This window comes from Gobio gobio (assembly GCF_949357685.1).
Source record: "Gobio gobio genome assembly, chromosome: 24".
Lineage (NCBI taxonomy): Eukaryota > Metazoa > Chordata > Actinopteri > Cypriniformes > Gobionidae > Gobio > Gobio gobio.
This window is the reverse complement of record NC_137120.1, coordinates 6,374,680-6,396,147: the sequence shown is the minus strand read 5'-3', so window position 1 is coordinate 6,396,147 and position 21,468 is coordinate 6,374,680. Positions and strand designations below refer to the sequence as shown.

Below are 21,468 nucleotides of genomic sequence, written 5' to 3'. Positions count from 1 at the left end.
TAAACGATACCAGATGATGAATAAGGGTCTTATCTAGCGAAACGATCAGTTTCTGCGAGAAACCGAGCAGTATTTATGCTATTATTTTACCTCTTTTCAGACGAGCGTGATCATCTCTGAGCTCAGCCATAACTTCGGCCAAGTGAGGTCAAATACGATCGTGGTCATAGATATATCGATTGTAGATCCTTCATTCTACTGATCCGTGCAGGTGCTAATGAGGCATCTACGTATACATCTATGACCACGATCGTATTTGACCTCACTTAGCGGAAGTTATGGCGGAGCTCAGAGATGATCATGTCCGTCGGAAAAGAGGTAAAATAATAGCATAAATACTGCTCAGTTTCTCGCAGAAACTGATCGTTTCGCTAGATAAGACCCTTATTCATTGTTTGGTGTCGTTTAAAGCCCTTTGAAGCTGCACTGAAACTGTCATTTGGACCTTGAACCGTTTGGGTCCCACTGAAGTCCATTATATGGAGGAAACCCCTGGAATATTTTCATCCAAAACCTTCATTTCTTTATGACTGCAGAAAGAAAGACATGAACATCTTGGATGACATGGGGGCGAGTAAATTATCAGCAAAAGTTTATTTAAAAGTGAACTAATAAGAATGTGCTTAATCCTTTCCACAAAGAAACACCATTCACATCAAAAATCTAGAATTACTATTATAAACATAAACTGTGGACTAAAGAACCACAGAGGCTCTTATAGGTCCCCTGACTGTTGATCCGAATGCTTATTTTGAAGCTAAATGTGCACGCTCACTGTCACTGTGCTTTGTCTAGCTTTTTTTCTAACTTTCCTAACATGTCCGTCCCTTTTCACGCGTCGAACCAATGACCGTTAAGGTCGGAGTGACGCAGTTGCCACCGGACCAATCACAGTCCTCAGACTCTCTTCCTCGCTTAATATTCATAGCGTTTCTCGCGCGCTTTGTGGTCACGTGGAGCATTTCGCGCGAAAAGTCAGTCTTCCCGGGAAAAACCAGTCTGCAGTCGAGCTGCTGTTCAAGACGGACGTGAGAAGATGGCGGTGAGTGTTTTGTGCATAACTTCTATGTATATGTTAATAATTCGTTTAAACCACAGTTCAAATGTGTTTTAAAGTGTTTGACGTTTGAAAACATGAGTAACACGTGCAAGCATTATTTAGTAGTGTAGGTGGTGCATTGTAATGAGCTAGATATTACAATAAATTCGATATAAAGTATATTATCCAACAAATATGCATTTACGTTTCCATACGTCATTATTTTAATTCGAATTTTATATATTTTTGTTATTAAATGAATTGACAGTTGAGGTTAAATGTTTAAAAAGCCGACCAAAATACAAAAAAAAAAAAACTAAACATTTATTGATCTTAACTTACCTGAAAAGTTCCTGAACTGACACATGTTAAATATTAAATGTAATATTTTAATCTTGTTGTCTTGTAAAGGGTTAAACTAGTCTAAAGGTCCCACGTGGGTAAAACTAGACTCTTTGTTTAACAGTTGTGGTTTTAAGTGAGTGACTGTTCTTGAGTAGTGTGATAGTAAAGCACAAGTTTATATGTGTTGGCTGATTTACAGATATTGAGTTTTAGTATTATAACATCAGCCTGATTTAGTATTTTGACATCAAATTCTAGAGGAAGGATTTTAGCATCCTTACATCACAGAGTTGTCCATTTGATGTGGGTGTTTATATCTGGAAGGTGTATTTTTTTTTTAGTGTTTGGTCATCTGCAATGCATCTATGAGACGTTTCCTGTCAGATGTCAAACAGAAAATGTCTTTAAGATGTTTATGATCCAGTAAAACTGACTTTTAGAAACCTGTATTGGCTGTTTGTACACAGCAGATGCTTTCCAGAAGTGCTCGTCAGACATCTTGGAGACGTATTGACATGTTTTTGCTTCAAAACAGGATTCCTCAGAGTCGTTTCACATGGCCACCAGCCCCAGTCGCGGCTCTCGGCGGGGGGACCTGACCTCCAGCCCCGGCAGAGACCTGCCCCCGTTTGAGGATGAGTCCGAGGGCCTTCTGGGAGACGTTCTTCCTAATGAGGAGGACGGAGACGGAGAGGAGCTGATCGGAGATGGGATGGAGAGGTGAGAGAGGATGTGCTTTGTGATGGTTTGCAGATTAATAGGGAGGAAACTCATGAAACTTGTCGGAAACATGTCCAGGGCATGTTTCATCCCAAAATAAAATGTCATTGGTTGGCAATACAAATTGTGCTTAAAATGTAATATGCTGATGCAGTGTGTAAAAAGTTAAATGACCACTTTATCAATAGCTGTTTCTATCAACATATTTGTTTTTCTAGTTGGACGTCATGAAGATAGCCTTGCTGCTGATTTGGCATTCAAAAAATAGAACATATATTAATGCACATTTTGGGATATAAACATTGGATGAAGATGCTGAGATGAATCTTTGCATCCGAAGACATGCGCATAAACTATGATACAGTAAATCAAAGGTCTTAAATTGGATCAGAAAGTCTTAAATTCAATATCATGGCATTAAATTAGGGCACTATGATTTCGGCCATGCAGAAAATGTGGACAGAATCGCAGAATCCATTCATAAAATTAGATTTGACTGTATAATGCAGAATGTCATGGGATTTGTCAAATTTTGGATGAATAATTAAAAAGTAGGTCAGTACTAGGGATGAAACAGTATGAAAATTTCACATCACGATTATAGTGACCCAAATTATCTTCTTCAAATGAGATGAAAGTGTTAAAAAAGAACCGATGCACACACTTAAAACATTTCAACAAGTTTTATATTTGAAAATCAACTAATAATAAATAAATCAAGCAGCTCTAAGCACTTTAAGCTAGATTCTATTCTGTGGGATTTCCTTCGTTATAATGGCCGTCGTCAATAACAACGCATAACTAATAATAATTTGGTGTAAATATAATCTCAAGCAATATTCTTATCAGTGTTCTATCAGCTATGACACATTGAAATCTAGCATATTTTGTGTACAAGCCCAAACAGTATCCTAGTGAAATAATGCATATCCATGTTTTCAAATGATTTGACAGTTTATTTGATTAAATATTAAAAATCCAAAAGCTGTGCATCATACCTGACACCTAGATGAACACTTCACAGCTGGTTTTATGACTGGAAGTCATTCTCTTCAAATCCTATTGAAGTTCGAAACGTGTACACCAGTGTATGTAACTTTAGAGACGGTCCCTAAATTCACGAATCTTGAACATCAAGCCGACTTTATGGCAGTCATATCAGATGCGCTGTAGATGCGCAGACTCTCTTCCTCGCTTCATATTCATAAGTGTTTCTCGCGCGCTTTGTGGTCACATGGAGCATTTCGCGCGAAAAGTCAGTCTTCCCGGGAAAATATCAGATGCGCTGTGGCTCTGCTGTGTTTGTTCGAAACTATTTCGCTGCTGAAATAGAACAAACACAGTCAACCACTGTATGATGAGTGAATCTCCTGCATACGTCGCACGTTTTCAGTGAATGAGAGCGCGCTCTGAGCAAAACTCTGGCTAATCTGAACAAAATATGACCACACCTCAGATTTGGTCCTTTTAGAAGGCTGAACAATCCCCAGAGTGCTGTCACTGCCTTCTGCCATTTCTTCTCATTCAAAAGACAGCAGCTGACTGGACAGGATTTACCCCGAGTTTTCAAAATCGTGATAATCAAACGCGGTTTTAATGATAATTAATTTTTAAACGATATTACTAACCGTCAGTACATTTTATCGGGGTTTATTATGAAACCGGTAATCGTTCCATCCCTAATCAGTACACTTAAAGGGATAGTTCACACAAAAATCAAAATTCTGTCATTATTCACTCATCCTAATGTCGTTCCAAGCCCTTAAGACTTTCGTTCATCATATAAAGCGAAGTCCAGAAAATTAGAATAAACCGCTTGATTCGTTAGTTTTAGGATTTCATGTACTTTTTAAAGCATCAAAGTGGTAGTTGCTTAGACTGTCAATGGAGGGACAGAAATATTTCCGATTTCATAAAAAATATCTTCATTTGTTTCCAAGATGAATGAAAGTGATCATTTAATTTAACCATTAAAGCAGAGTCCAGAAAAATTAAAACACAAACCATAAAATAGGGCCCTAAATTTAAGTGCATGCACTGCAAAAAAAAATTCTTCCTCTGAATTTTTGTTTTCCAGTACAAATTCAAAACATCCTTAAATCAAGATATACTTAATGACATGCAAATTGAAGAAATGAAGTCTTGTTTTCTACAAAATTAAGTTAATGTTTAAAACAAGAGCAAATATGAAAATAACTTGCATTTGCTATTTATTCCTTAAAGCTGCACTATGTAACTTTTCCGTCCACTAGAGGTCGCCTGTTCAAAACAAAGGCGTAGTTTGATGATGCCAAGTTTGAGCGCAGAATCTTGGGATGTGGTCTTCACCTCACAGCCGGTGGGACAGAATCGATAGGACTCGGGCAGAAATCATGTTCATGGATGAGATTATTAACGTTACTGTAGTATGAAGCAGAGCAGGAGCGAGTGTTGTGGAGCTGAGGAACCGCTGGAGCGATTGTTAATAAGATGAACGATACACACACCTCGCGAGCAGCGGGACTTTTATTATGGCACTGTTGCCAACGCCATTTCCGCTTTTCTGGTCATGAGTATGAGGTAACGCAGCTCTGTTTATCATATTAGATACATCTGAGTGTGTTGAAAATTATGACGTTACTCATGTGCGTTCTCTCGGCGGCTGCTATGACACTTGTTCAGACTGCAGTGAGAGAAAAGCATTTCTGCAGAATAAAACCGGAAACCGAGGGGAATGCAGATATGATGTCATCGACAGGCGACTCCCTCACACGTCCCGGTTCCTCGGTTAAAATAGCAATTTCTCACGATTTACAAATAGTTGGAAACATTTGGGATATTGTAAGTCCTCAACTGAACAAAATATATAACACTGGCCCAGTGGTTTTGGGATATTTTACTGCAAAAATGTTACATAGTGCACCTTTAAATGTTCTTTAATTGAATTTACCTTCATAAAACCTGCAAAAAAGCTCTTAGTAATTATTTTTTGCTGAGTAATTGTAAGTAATTAATTACACAGGAAAAAAAGAGCCACAGTGGCTTCAATGCTTGCAGCAACTTCTCTTTTTATTATTGATACTTTCTGCCAGTTTACCAGGAAATTATGATTTTGTTCTCTTGAACAAACATATTCTGTGATGCTCCAGTTTATTGTTAAATTTGCAACTTTGATGTTTAAAGTTTGCTTTGAATAAAAGCATCTGTTCAATGAATTAGTGTAAACATAGCTAACGAGTCATTTCCACAGAGACTACCGCGCCATCCCGGAACTGGACCGTTATGAAGCGGAGGGTCTGGATGAGGATGAAGATCTCAGTGAACTCTCACCCGGCGCTCGGGCGGAAGCAGAAGCGGCCATGAGACAGCGGGACAGAGAACAGGACATTGGCATGGGCCGCATCGGACGCGGACTCCTCTACGGTGGGCGTTTTAGTCATAGTACTTAACTTTACTGCAAACTACTGAAGATAACAGTCCATGTATGGCTGCTCTGGTAATTGAAATAAAACCAAACTTGTGGCATGGCTTCCGAATTGCGACACGAGTGAAGCGCAGCACTGTTCATTTACACGTGAGCAGTGTTTTCGGCTTCTCAGAGCGGGTTGATGCGAAATTGTGCTGTCATAAGTTAATAAAAGTCCTTAATTTCATTAAACCATAGTCTAATGTGGCGTTCACACCGGACGCGATTGACGCGAATAATTTGCGTGAAGGTGGACGCTTGAACATTGAGTTTACTCGCTTCATTAGTGCGTGAAATTCGCTTCGTTCGCGCATGACATTCACTTCACAACAGACGCGAATTCGCCTCAGCGCTCATTTACCCCAGCGAGAGCAGCCTTTCCTCGGCCAGTCCTTCAGCCTCTGCCGCTGGCTCTGATGTCTCTGTGGTGTCTCGAGCTACAATTCGTCTTGTGTAGATGTAACAGCCGATCTTTGGTCTCATGGATCTATAATTTGTTCCCTGGCAAATCGTTTAGGCTGAGGGCAAAGTGAAGTTTCGCTACTTTTTTATTTTTAGGCTATAACTTTACGTTACAGTTGTAGCCGACTAGCACTGACTTTGAATGTTTGACTGAATTGTTTGCTTTATTTCATGTGTAGCTTATTATACCTTTTACTTATACTTTTGTATTATTGATCAAACATAATCTTGCATTTAACAAAAAGAGACTGGGTTGTGTTTCATGTCATTTAATGTTATCACAGTGATAATCATATTGTCTGAACCAGATATTAATATACAGATTTCTCCTCATTGTTGTCACTACTAGAGCAAGCTCCTGATTGGTTAACGCGGCGCGAATATCCGCCAAAGTTCAGATTTTTCAACTTGAGCGATTCGCGCGAATCACGCTTTCAAAACACTCAATTCGCGAATCACGCTTTCAAAACGCTCAATTCGCGACTCACGCTTTCAAAAAAATGCTCAATTCGCGCTTTCAAAACGCTCAATTCGCGAATCGTGCTTTCAAAACGCTCAATTCGCGAATCGCGCTTACAAAACGCTCAATTCGCGAATCGCGCTTTCAAAACGCTCAATTCGCGAATCGCGCTTTCAAAGCGCTCAATTCGCGAATCGCGCTTTCAAAGCGCTCAATTTGCGAATCGCGCTTTCAAAGCGCTCAATTCGCGAATCGCGCTTTCAAATCGCTCAATTAGCGAATCGCGCTTTAAAAACGCTCAATTCGTGCGAATCGTGCCGCAGAATGCCATTTCGCGTCTCTGCATTGACTTAACATGTAAATCACTTGCGCGAATCGCGTCCGGTGTGAACGTACCATAACTGTAGTTGATTGTTATGTACAGACAGTGAAGATGAGGATGACAAACGGCCCACGAAGAGGCAGCGGGCTCTTGCGGAGAGGGCAGCCGATGGCGTGGCGTTGGACGGCGAGGATGAAGAGATGATCGAAAGCATTGAGAACCTGGAGGACATGAAGGGCCACACGGTCAGAGAGTGGGTCTCCATGGCCGCCCCGCGACTGGAGATCTACCACCGCTTCAAGAACTTCCTGCGCACGCATGTGGACGAGCACGGACACAACGTCTTCAAAGAGCGCATCAGCGACATGTGCAAAGGTGGGTGGTGGACGGTCATCTGGGGAAACCCTGTTGTATAATCCAGACGTTTGATCCTTTGCGATCTCTTCATAGAAAACAAGGAGAGTTTGCTGGTGAACTATGAGGAGCTGGCGTCCAGGGAGCACGTGCTGGCGTACTTCCTGCCGGAGGCTCCCGCGGAGATGCTGAAGATCTTCGATGAAGCCGCGAAAGAGGTAGTGCTGGCCATGTACCCCAAATACGACCGAATCGCACATGAAATCCACGCCCGCATCGGCAACCTGCCGCTGGTGGAAGAGCTCCGATCGCTCAGGTACGAAGAAAAACTCCATTTATGGTCGTAGTACACTTACTTTCAGACATTTTTTTATACAGCGTCTGTCATTTTTCCAGGCAGCTTCATCTGAACCAGTTGATCCGCACTAGTGGGGTCGTGACCTGCTGCACTGGAGTCCTGCCGCAGCTCGGTATGGTGAAATACAACTGTAACAAGTGTAACTTCATCTTGGGTCCGTTCTTCCAGTCCCAGAACCAGGAGGTCAAGCCGGGCTCCTGTCCGGAGTGTCAGTCGCTCGGCCCGTTCGATATAAACATGGAGCAGGTGCGTGAGGAGGATGGTTCTCTGACAAAATTCCCATAGAGACAAAAGGTGATGATACACGGGGCAACATTTTGAGCAATGTCGCCGTCAACGGGCATCCAGGTGAGAGACAGGGCCCACGACCGATCTAAAGTATCCAGATAGGAAAGTCGCTCGGCGACATTGCTCAAAAAGACACCCCGTGTCTCATCGCCTGAAGAGATGTATTGGGTGAATGTCACGAAACAAAAATATCTAGGTCATATTTCACCTTTAAGAGCATTAATATATTTATTTTTTGCTTTATTTTAATGGCACTATGGATGTCACAAGTACCGGTACTTCGGTACCTAGTCGGTACTGAAATGATAAAAATGTGGCGATACCGCCATTTCTGTAGTTCTCTCGTTTTATTACGTCAACACAACAAAAGATGTGATGGGCTACTCATCACAGAACATGCAGGTAAAAAAACATGCAATTATTAATAACATCGCCAATGGCAAAAATATAACTCGCAAATTAATATTTTTGGTCGCAAATGCGTCAGTCTGGAGCCCTGTTATATATATATATAATTATATATATATATAATATTTTTTTACTATATATTTAGTGCTGTCAAATCGATTAATCGCATCCAAAATAAAAGCTTGTTTACATAATCTAGGTGTGTGTACTGTGTATAATTATGTGTACATATAATTACACATGCATTTATATATATATATATATATATATATATATATATATTAGTGCTGGGCATCGATTAAAAAAAAAACTAATTAATCACATTTTTTCTGTAATTAATCGCAAGTTTTTAATATTTTAAGTTTTTAATATTTTGATATTGTAATTTCAGTTACTCTTCAAATTAATGTATAAACAATTTAAAGACAGCATATTTTAAATATGTGTTGTATTGTCATATTTTTATGAATGAAGGCCAGTATCACTGATACTAAAGTGTCTATGAAACATTAATGACGTTACATTACAGTATAACTGAAAGCTCCCAATTTCAACATTTATTAGGCTTTAAAAAAACTACTTTTAATTTAAGTGAACTTAAAACAATCTTTACATAAACCCAAAATTATAAATGTTATATTTACCCATGGCCTTCCCTTTTATACATGTACAGAAATGTAATAGTTATCAAACACCTTTCTTACCTGCATAAATAATAAATTAAATATAGATGAATCATTATTAAAGCTACAATTGTCTCTGTTCCTGTTGTTCTTTGATGAACATTAATGACATCATCATCAGTGCTCCTGTCACTTTAAGAACAGCCGCGGATCTCACGCGCTGTCCCGCGCATCTCATTATCTCACAACTCTTTAAGTTAATCTAAGACGTTATTTAACTAATTTAAGACTCCTAATATGAGAATACTCAAAATCCTCTGTGTTATTGTTTGTTCAAGAGCAAAAGAGAACTCGATGTGAGCAGGAAACTGACGCGAGTCTATCTTTGCGTCGAGTGTGTGAGTGTGACTAGCTGATTAGCTTGATTAGCTGACATGAGACGCATCCACACACACACACACACACACACACACACACACACAGGACATTGGCATACAGCGCGTTCTCTTGTGTCTTGTCCCGCTTGGAAGCATTTACATGAATAGGAGCGTGATGATCATGTAACGCTAAGCAAAAATGGATATAAAAACGGATGCTGCGTTATTTGCGTTAAATATTTTTAATGCGTTAAGATAAAAAATTAATCGCCCGCGTTAACGCGTTAATTTGCCCAGCCCTAATATATATATATAAATGTATACAGGATATACAAGCAAATATTTCTTAATTATATATTAATATATATCTTTTTATTCAAATTAATGACAATTGTTTAACAGTAACTGGGTGAATGCGATTCATTTTCATGAAAATGTCAGAATTAACATTTGTTACTTTAGTTATTTAGTGACAAACATCATCCATATTTATTTCACCTGATCCAAATTTCGAGTTTGGTTATTAATCAACTTTCTATTTTATGTATCGCTTTAGTTTTGTGTATTCTATAAGAAGCTATTCTATATTAGAAATGAAATCTGCTTTGCTTTGCTTCTCTCTTTATGTAAATGTGTTAAGAGCAGCAGTAATCATCATTTTGCCAGTTGTTGCCATAGCAGCATCCTGCAGCTGTTTCTTTTTCCTTCTGATGGTAATTAACGCTCTTGCCTTAAACAGACCGTGTATCAGAACTACCAGCGAATCACCATTCAGGAGAGTCCTGGGAAAGTCGCGGCGGGACGCCTGCCTCGCTCCAAAGACGCCATCCTGCTGGCAGATTTAGTGGACACCTGCAAACCTGGAGACGAGATTGTGAGTCAGACCCTGATGACTGCAATATTTCATAAATCCTCTTTAATGAACCAGCCCTGATGACTGCAATATTTCATAAATCCTCTTTAATGAACCAGCCCTGATGACTGCAATATTTCATAAATCCTCTTTAATGAACCAGCTGAACTCCTACAGTTCTTCATTGCCACTAAAGATGACAGATTTGTGGCATAAGATCAAGCTTTGAGTGAAGTTTGCTGTTAAATTTGGACTTTAAAACCCTTTCAGACATTTAGCAAATTGATTTTATATCTAAAACTGCACAATATTGAACAATATTTTACCTTTTGAGACATTTAACAACTTGATTTGGGTCTTAAAATATAAATAAAAGGCTATAAATATTAAAATTGCACAATATTCCACATTTTGAAACATTTAACAACTCGATTTGTATTAAAATATAAATAAAAGACTAAATTATATTAAAACTGCACAATATTCAACCTTGAGACATTTAACAACTTGATTTGGGTCTTAAAATATAAATAAAAGGCTATAAATATTAAAACTGCACAATATTGAACAATATTCAACATTTTCAGACATTTAACAACTCGATTTTTATTAAAATATAAATAAAAGGCTATAAATATTAAAACTTCAAAATATTGAACAATATTCAACCTTTTGAGACATTTAGCAACTTGATTTGTATTTAAATATAAATTAAATATAATAAATTATAGTAAAACTGCACTATTCAACAATATTCAACCTTTTCAGACATTTAGCAACTTGATTTGTATTTAAAATATAAAAAGACTATAAATTATATTTAAACTGCACTATTCAACCTTTGCAGACATTTAAAAACTTAATTTGTATTAAAATATAAATTAAATATAATAAATTATATTAAAACTGCACAATATTCAACCTTTTGAGACATTTAACAACTTGATTTGGGTCTTAAAATATACATTAAAGGCTATAAATATTAAAACTGCACTATTCAACCTTTTCAGATCTTTAGCAACTTGAATTGGGTCTTAAAATATAAATAAAAGGCTATAAATATTAAAACCACAATATTCAACATTTTCAGACATTTAACAACTCGATTTGTATTAAAATATAAATAAAAGACTATAAATTATATAAAAACTGCACAATATTCAACCTTTTGAGACATTTAACAACTTGATTTGGGTCTTAAAATTGAAATAAAAGACTATAAATTATATTAAAACAGCACAATATTCAACAATATTCAAATAACTATGTAAATAAAATATGCGTCCAAATATTTTAATTTAGTCCTAATTTTAATTTAATTTAATTTATTATATTACTGTAGTTATATCAATTAATATTAAAGTAAAATGCACCTCTGAATGTGTATTTGTCATTTTTCATCATAACATTATTAACATTTCACATAATACTTCAGTGTATTTTTAAATAAAATATACCCTCCAAAAATTCATTATTTTGCCGGCGTTCACATAAATCTATTATAATAATGACAACTTTTTATGATATTTATATCACTGTAGCTATATCAAATAATGTTCAAGTAAAACATGCCCCTTTAAATGTGTATGTATATGTTTTTCAATATATATAAAATTGTAAATGATACTTGAGCGTATATTTTGAAATAAAATATTCCCTCCCAAACTGTATTATTTCCGCAGGAGCTCACAGGAATCTACCACAACAACTACGACGGCTCTCTCAACATGGCTAACGGCTTTCCCGTCTTCGCCACCGTAATTATGGCCAATCACATCGCTCGTAAGGATGAGGGCGTGGCCGTGGCGGCGCTCACCGATGAAGACATCAAAGCCATCATGGCTCTGTCCAAAGACGAGCGCATCGGAGAACGGGTGCGTGATGGCCACACATCAGTTTTGAGATTTCGCCTTAAAGTTTCTCCAGACTAAGTTTAATTTTCCTCGTACAGATTTTCGCAAGTATTGGTCCTTCCATCTATGGGCACGAGGACATTAAACGCGGGCTGGCGCTTGCTCTGTTTGGCGGAGAAGCCAAGAATCCAGGTATCTCATGCACAACTGTTAACTTGCATTTACATGTGCGGTGCTATATTTTCTATCGGATGAAAACTGGCTTCGTATAAGTGATACATTTGTCTCTCGACAGGCGGGAAGCACAAGGTGCGTGGCGATATTAACGTCCTCCTGTGTGGAGATCCAGGCACAGCCAAGTCCCAGTTCCTGAAGTACGTCGAGAAGATTGCGAGCCGGGCGGTTTTCACTACCGGACAGGGAGCTTCCGCCGTGGGTCTGACGGCTTACGTGCAACGCCATCCCGTGACTCGGGAGTGGACGCTGGAGGCGGGAGCCCTGGTGTTGGCCGACCGAGGAGTCTGTCTCATTGACGAGTTTGATAAGGTGCGATAACGTTGAAGTTTGAGTCGGGAAAAGAGGTTTTTGATGCACTGTTCCACCAATTTTTGAGTCCATATTAGTGTTAATTTCGTCAACGACCTTTTTTCACCAACGAAAACGAGACAATAACTAAATAAAAACTAGTGTTGGATGACTGAAATGATGACGAAATTATTCGTCAACAAACTTTTTTCACAGACGAAAACGAGACGATAACTAAATAAAAGCTAGTGTTGGATGACTGAAACGATGACCAAATTATTCGTCAAAAAACTTTTTTCACCGACGAAAACGAGACGATAACTAAATAAAAACTAGTGTTGGATGACTGAAACGATGACCAAATTATTCGTCAACAAACTTTTTTCACCGACGAAAACGAGACGATAACTAAATAAAAACTAGTGTTGGATGACTAAAACGATGACGAAATTATTCGTCAACGAACTTTTTTCACCGACGAAAACGAGACGATAACTAAATAAAAACTAGTGTTGGATGACTAAAACGATGACGAAATTATTCGTCAACAAACTTTTTTCACCGACGAAAACGAGACGATAACTAAATAAAAACTAGTGTTGGATGACTAAAACGATGACGAAATTATTCGTCAACAAACTTTTCACCGACGAAAACGAGACTATAACTAAATAAAAACTAGTGTTGGATGACTAAAACGATGACGAAATTATTCGTCAACAAACTTTTTTCACTGACGAAAACGAGACGATAACTAAATAAAAACTAGTGTTGGATGACTAAAACGATGACGAAATTATTCGTCAACAAACTTTTCACAGACGAAAACGAGACGATAACTAAATAAAAACTAGTGTTGGATGACTAAAACGATGACGAAATTATTCGTCAACAAACTTTTCACTGACGAAAACGAGACGATAACTAAATAAAAACTAGTGTTGGATGACTAAAACGATGACGAAATTATTCGTCAACAAACTTTTCACTGACGAAAACGAGACGATAACTAAATAAAAACTAGTGTTGGATGACTGAAACGATGACCAAATTATTCGTCAAAAAACTTTTTTCACCGACGAAAACGAGACGATAACTAAATAAAAACTAGTGTTGGATGACTGAAACGATGACCAAATTATTCGTCAACAAACTTTTTTCACCGACGAAAACGAGACGATAACTAAATAAAAACTAGTGTTGGATGACTAAAACGATGACGAAATTATTCGTCAACAAACTTTTCACCGACGAAAACGAGACGATAACTAAATAAAAACTAGTGTTGGATGACTAAAACGATGACGAAATTATTCGTCAACAAACTTTTTTCACCGACGAAAACGAGACGATAACTAAATAAAAACTAGTGTTGGATGACTAAAACGATGACGAAATTATTCGTCAACGAACTTTTTTCACCGACGAAAACGAGACGATAACTAAATAAAAACTAGTGTTGGATGACTAAAACGATGACGAAATTATTCGTCAACAAACTTTTCACCGACGAAAACGAGACTATAACTAAATAAAAACTAGTGTTGGATGACTAAAACGATGACGAAATTATTCGTCAACAAACTTTTTTCACTGACGAAAACGAGACGATAACTAAATAAAAACTAGTGTTGGATGACTAAAACGATGACGAAATTATTCGTCAACAAACTTTTCACAGACGAAAACGAGACGATAACTAAATAAAAACTAGTGTTGGATGACTAAAACGATGACGAAATTATTTGTCAACAAACTTTTCACTGACGAAAACGAGACTAACTAAATAAAAACTAGTGTTGGATGACTAAAACGATGACGAAATTATTCGTCAACAAACTTTTTTCACCGACGAAAACGAGACTATAACTAAATAAAAACTAGTGTTGGATGACTAAAACGATGACGAAATTATTCGTCAACAAACTTTTTTCACCGACGAAAACGAGACGATAACTAAATAAAAACTAGTGTTGGATGACTAAAACGATGACGAAATTATTCGTCAACAAACTTTTCACCGACGAAAACGAGACGATAACTAAATAAAAACTAGTGTTGGATGACTAAAACGATGATGAAAACTTGCTGTCATTTTCGTCAACAAATAAAAACGAGACAAAAATGTTAGGGAGGGACGATTAGGGAAGAGATCCAGTCAGAACTGATGTCTTGTGTAACAGATGCGCACATTTGAGTTGCTGATCTAACCGCTGGAAAACACGGCGCTGTTGCGCTTCTACAGGCTCACACATCCCCAATCCAGCGCTCCAGAGCAGCTCACAATCAATGAATAGCGCACATTTATGCCAGGCAATTGTATATGAACTAGGGATTTTTTTAGTGCCGATACCGTTTTTTTTTATTTTTTTTTTATCATCAGCCTTAGCCGATGACCGATACTGGCTGCCGATTTTCTTGAGCCGATATTTGGAGCCGATACTGCTTTTGCTCCCTCAATTTACATCATAAAAATGACACAATGATCTTGATGATAACAATTTAACAAGTCTCAATTTAAAAAAAGGAACATTTATTGAACTAAAAAATGTATATTTAGTATATGTATATAATATTAAAAACAGGTGAGGTAGAACAAGAAAAAAAAAAAGTTCAGTGGTGAAAATAAATATTTAAGCATAAATAAAATAATTACACTATGCACACAGTAGCAACAATCAAGCAGCATAATAAAGTGCACACTGACTGTACTATACTTTATTTTAAAACTATTTACAACCTAGTCGTTTAATGCTTAGGTGCACTTAACTTAATCTCTTGTAGAGCAACACCAGGCGGTAATTCAGGAAAAAATCTCCCAATGCTCCACGTGAAATTTCGGTCTTCCGACCTTTTTCCATCGTGTCAATTCTCAATTGATCTTGGTTAATATGCACGAGAGAGGGAGAGCAAGACAGTTTGAAGGCGGTGAGAGTGTGTGCGCCGGAGGAGGGGCGCGCTCTCTGATCTATCAGGGTTATAATAGTTAACTAAAACCATAAAAAAAAAAAATTCTTGAAATTAAATAAATGTTAACTGAAATTAAAAATAAATAAATAAACTTATTTGAAGCTTTAGCTTTACCTGATATGGCCTACTAACTAAAAGAAATACAAAGTTATAAAAAACTATATAGGTGTTTTTAAAAAAACAAACAAAAAAGTGAATTGAGCCCTTTCGTGTATTTTTAATGTCAAAAACTAAATGTCAAAATTAAATGGAGCTTAAATGCTTAATATATTACAATTGAACTAAACTCATTAGATTTTAGGAGACTAAAACTAGACTAAAACTAAAAACAATTCAGGTGACTAAAATATGTAAAACGAAATGGCATTTTAGTCAAAAGACTATGACTAAAACTGAATCAAAATTTGCTTTCAAAATGAACACTGCCGTATTACAACGTTTGTTGTTGAATCCCCAAGTGAACTTGTAAGTGTGCTCTTTAGATGAACGATCAGGACAGGACCAGCATCCATGAGGCCATGGAGCAGCAGAGCATCTCCATTTCTAAAGCTGGGATCGTCACATCGCTGCAGGCTCGCTGCACCATCATCGCCGCCTCCAATCCTATCGGTGCGTTCTGGGACTTGTGATGGAACTGTTTCATGAAAGTCTAAATGAGGGTCATAACTTCAATTTTGCCATCGGCTCTTTAGAGTTGCATGTTAATCTAGCGCAGGCAGGTTCTAAATGACTTCCTGCTGGGCTAAACGTGGCAGCGGAGTATTCATTTTTCTTATGAATCTTTTCTTTCTTTGAAAAGGTGGCCGCTACGACCCGTCCCTCACGTTCTCTGATAACGTGGACCTGACGGAGCCCATCATTTCTCGATTCGACGTTCTGTGCGTCGTGAGGGACACCATCGACCCGGTGCAGGTGAGTCCGTTGACGTCCGAAGCGACGACAAACACTCGCTCAAACTTTTCCAGAATTACCCATAATTCTCTGTGTTTAGGATGAGATGCTGGCTCGTTTTGTGGTGGGCAGCCACATCAAACATCACCCAAGCAACAAAGAAGGGGGCGTGGCTGGTCTAGAGGAAGTGGTGCTGCCCAACACCACCGATGCTCCGCCCATCCCTCAGGACCTGCTCAGGAAGTACATCATATACGCGAAAGAGCGCGTGCGGCCGAAACTCAATCAGATGGACCAGGACAAGGTGGCCCGAATTTACAGCGACCTTCGAAAAGAGTCTATGGTGAGTTGCTCTTGAGGTTGGAGACTATGGCCACATCCACATGAAGCCAGAGCTTTCCCTATCCAATCTTTTTTTCCCTTGTCTCAAGAAATATCTGCGTACACACGAAACCACTGAAACCGACTCAAAACGATGTAGTACACATGCCAGGCCAGTGTGTGGCGCTGTAATTCTGCCACAGAAATACACTAAAAACAGAAAAAAAGAGTTGTGGCTAGAAGGGGTACTGCAAAGGTCGGGAGTGAGATGAAAATCTCACGATAAAATAACAATAAATAAATTTGCTGCTTACCAGATTGTGTTTTATTAAATGGAACACGGCACTTTAAAAAAAAAAATAGGCTAATTTTCCGTCTCCCCCAGAGTTAAACAGTTGAGTTTTACCGTTTTCGAATCCATTCAGCCGATCTCCGGGTCTGGTGGTAGCACTTTTAGCATAGCTTAGCATAGATCATTAAATCTGATTAGACCGTTAGCATCTCGCTCAAAAATGACCAAAGAGTTTCTACATTTTTCCCGTTTAAAACTTGACTCTTCTGTAGTTACATCGTGCCAAGCTATGCTAAAAGTGCAACCGCCAGACCCGGAGATCGGCTGAATCGAAAATGGTACAACTCAACTGTTCAACTCTAGGGGAGATGGGAAAATGAGCGTATATTTTCAAAAATAGTGGAGTGTTCCTTTAACGCCTACACCTAGCCCAACCCTAAACCTACCCTTACAATAATGCAAATACAGTAATTAAATGCCGCAATATTGATGTGCGCATGCCCAGTGGCCGTAGCTGTGTCCCTTCTAGTCTTTGCCGTGCGGGACGTGGTGTAATGACATCACTGTTTAACAAAATGTACGGATTGGCTGTACACACGAAAACGCAAGGGTGTGTGACCCGGTTTCAAACAGTAGCCATTTCAGGCTCCCACAACTCTGCAGCACTGATACGATGCAACATTTTTACGTATACAGATAAACGTGTCACCGTGGGGACGGGGCCTATTTTAAGATGTTTTGATAGGGTGGCGTAAATAATCGAAAAATAGAACCACAATTGTGATATGGCTTGCGATTTGAATTATATAAATGTACGCGCTGCATGTTTCTAAGTGAATCGCAGCACTGTTCTTAAACGTGAGCAACTTGTGAGTTTATTTTATAGTGAAATATTGTGATTTAAGTTGGTGTTTACATAATGTGCGTATACTCTGTATAATAATTATTTATATATATATATATATATATATGTGTATTATATACAGACACAAGCATGTATATATTTAAGAAAAATGTATTACATTTATATATAAAATATTTATATACAATATAAATTTTATAAATACAGTATGCAAATATTTCTTAAATATATACATGAATGTGTGTGTATGTATATGTGTATATATATATATATATATATATATATATATATATATATATATATATATATATATATATATATATATATATATATATATATATATATATATATATATATATATATATATATAAATAAATAAATAATATTATTATTATTATTTTTATTATTATACAGAGTACACACACATATATTATGTAAACACAAACTTTTATATTGGATGCGATTAATCGCTATAAATCTTTTGACAGCCCTATATATATATATATATATTTTTATGGCAGTGGATATTTGCACTATGAAAATAGCAATAGATTATTTACAGTAAGTGAAATTAGCATATATTTTCTTTGCAATAAGTGTATATAGTGTGTGGGATTTCCCTTGATTCGTTGAGATTTTTACAATAAGTGTAAAATGTAGTTAGACACTATTTAGACGCATAGTGGCAGATACTATTTGCGCACCAGTGTTGTTGTACATTAAACGGTATACAATAATAACATAATGTAAATTTTTATATTTATTAAAAGTATTAAATGGATGCCTTCTTATTGGTACAATAAAGCTCTCCCTACACCTAACCCTAACCGATTTACTTTATTATTAAATGCACGTTAGACACTTTATTTCCACTTTTTTAATATTTTCTTCATTTTGATTGAAAATAAATGCCTTTCTGATCTGATATGTGATGGGAAAAGGGAGTAGAGCGAGTTTGGCAAAAGGCAGATTCGAACTTGATTTGCATCAAAACTCCGCGACGCGTCTTACCCCTACACTAGCTACTTTTGACAATCCAGTGTCCCCTGTAATTTTGTCTGACCCAACCAGACGTCAGTGGGCGGAGTTAGTGTAAATAGCCTCTGCCTTATTTTATAGCCATATTGATATATAATCACAAAATGTTGTCCAAATTGTGCAGCCCTGAAAGCAAAAGCAGAGCAAACACGGTTAAAAAAATAAAAATAAATCGCAATCACTTTTTTTTATTATTGGAAATTTTGCGTCATTTTAAAATGCCTCCATTCACAGTGCACACTGTATTTTCAAATGTATAATTTTTTTGTCTCAAAATTAAACTCCAACTCAAAAAAACTAAAAATTTAACAATTCGCAGCCAATCGTTTGAATCTATTCTTCACGCTTTCCCCAAAATCTGCACAGAAAATGCGTCCTGTGCAGATCTGTACTCCTCAGTTTAATAATGTATGTTGTTCCGCAGGCTACGGGAAGCATCCCGATCACCGTGCGTCACATAGAGTCCATGATCCGCATGGCCGAGGCACACGCCCGCATGCACCTGCGGGACTACGTGCTGGAGGACGACGTGAACATGGCCATCCGTGTCATGCTGGAAAGCTTCATTGACACACAGAAGTTCAGTGTGATGAGGAGCATGCGGAAGGTGAGCTCGCTGAGCCGGGATCAGTTTTCCACTAGTGGTAACCAAGTCTTGCCTTTCCGAAAATTCTGTCTAGTTGAGTTGATAACCGAAGTCGCATTTATCGCATTTCCACAGACATTCGCACGGTATCTGGCCTTCCGGCGAGACAACAACGAGCTGCTGCTCTTCATCTTGAAGCAGCTGATTTCTGAGCAGGTCGCATATCAGCGCAACCGTTACGGAGCCCAACAGGACAACATCGAGATCGCAGAGAAGGACCTGGTGGACAAGGTAAATAACAGATGCGTTTACATTTTTAAAAAGTTGCCTTAAAACTGTCACCGTCCCACCAGCGGGACGCCTGGTGCTCTTTTTTTTTTTCTCCGCCTTTTTTTCGTATCATATATTTTAGTAATTATCATAAATTAGGTATCATTTGAAAGCTTACAAACTCAAAATTCATCCTGTGAAAACCGTTTTGAAATCAAACATTGCGTTACTATGGAAACGATACTGTAAATTCTTCGAGCGGGCTCCTCCCCTAGTGGGCGGCGTCATGTTTCGTATTACAAAATGTATTTGAACTACGTTATAATCAAAATCTTTTCTAATCTTGACAAAACGCCTATCGTCGGAAAGGTCTGAGTCTCAAGGTTCCATATTTGGTGACTGTTTTGTGATGGAAGTGATATTTGGACAAAAATTTACAGGAAACTACATCAAAAAAACAATCAATGTAATGTGGATGATACCCAGTGGCTATTTTTGGACAAAATCTCATGGGAACTTTAATTTTTGTGATATCAACTTCAAATTTGGAACACAACTTGGTTAGACATATGGCATTGATTTTTATAGTAATTTTATAGTAATTTTTTTTTTGTAAAATATATATTTTCTATCAAATAAAAATATTTATTACAGTAATTTTCATTTACAGTAAATTTAAACTTCCATAACTTTTTCATACTTTCATATTTTGAAATGCTTTCACTTCAGCAATAATCAGCCATTTTAATCTTTAAAATAAGAACAAACTTGGGTCTATATTCCAAAGCAATTACAGCCCTTTAAGTTTAGATGGTGCATTTTCATGAATATTCTCAAAAAGGGGGGTGACAGTTAAGGGGTTAAGTACTGAATTACAAACATGTTACATGTGTCATTCATGAATTTGATTGTAACGCAGTCTTTTTTTTTTGTTGTCTTCAGGCCCGACAGATTAACATCCACAACCTGTCTGCGTTTTACGACAGCGACCTGTTTCGCTCCAACAAATTCTCCCACGACGCCAAGAAAAAGCTCATCGTTCAGCAGTTCTAGGCAGTCGTCCTGGATTTGTTCGCAAGGAGTTCGGACTTGTATATAATTCCGTCATGTGGTTATTGGACCAGCCGTTACATGGATTGAATACTGTTTTTGGTCCATTTATGAACTTGTTACCGTAGTCATTACGGTTGTAGTGATCCGCTGGGCTCATGTGGTCTTATTGGCTGCATGTGACATCTTGAATTTTCCCTGGTGTCAAAATGATTTGAATGTTGTAAAAATGGAAGAAAAAAACTTTTGTACTGTTTGCTTTGAACAATAAACTTGAGCTGTGTATGTATGGACCGTTTTATTATTGCGCTACTATATTCTCTCTGCTTGCTACAGGAAATGTAGAAAAACAAAAACGCGCTAGTATAACTGGTGTTTTTATTTTTTACATTTTTGAAGTACACTTTACCAAACTACAATGGTTTTGTTTGTATGAAAAAGGTAACTGCGACTTCCCATATTTCAGTTAATTTCTTGCAATTCAGACTTGGGACTCACAATTGCGAGATTATAGCTCTCAATTCTGAGAAAAAAATTTGAGAAATAAACTAAAATCAAGACTTTTTCCTCACAATTGCTGCGAGTATACCTCGCAATTCTGACTCGATTTCTTACAATTCCGAGGTTATATCTCTCAATTCATGTAAATATCAGAATTGTGTGAGAAACTGTTTATTTCTTGCAATAGAGTGGTGCAGGTATGACATCACTTTGTAGGCCAAAAAGTGGAAGCAAGTTTTTTATTACCATTTTAGC

At 37.5% G+C, this 21,468-nt stretch overlaps 1 protein-coding gene across 1 annotated transcript; it reads left to right on the top strand.

Moving 5' to 3' along the window:
* The first annotated feature begins 1,002 nt into the window (after positions 1 to 1,002).
* On the top strand, positions 1,003 to 21,002 carry mcm2 (minichromosome maintenance complex component 2). The gene is made up of 16 exons (XM_079807834.1): positions 1,003 to 1,042; positions 1,920 to 2,104; positions 5,334 to 5,506; positions 6,896 to 7,168; positions 7,244 to 7,463; positions 7,544 to 7,751; positions 9,941 to 10,075; positions 11,737 to 11,928; positions 12,006 to 12,099; positions 12,203 to 12,453; positions 15,885 to 16,011; positions 16,202 to 16,314; positions 16,394 to 16,636; positions 19,231 to 19,413; positions 19,528 to 19,683; positions 20,605 to 21,002. Exons 1-16 carry the CDS (start codon positions 1,037 to 1,039, stop codon positions 20,713 to 20,715), a joined length of 2,670 nt encoding a protein of 889 aa, XP_079663960.1. The 5' UTR covers positions 1,003 to 1,036; the 3' UTR covers positions 20,716 to 21,002.
* The last annotated feature ends 466 nt before the right edge of the window (positions 21,003 to 21,468 follow it).

Coding starts and splice junctions, on each gene's coding strand:
- mcm2 (XM_079807834.1), top strand. Junction 2,105..5,333: donor ATCGGAGATGGGATGGAGAG/GTGAGAGAGGAT, acceptor TCATTTCCACAG/AGACTACCGCGCCATCCCGG. Junction 16,637..19,230: donor ACCTTCGAAAAGAGTCTATG/GTGAGTTGCTCT, acceptor GTTGTTCCGCAG/GCTACGGGAAGCATCCCGAT.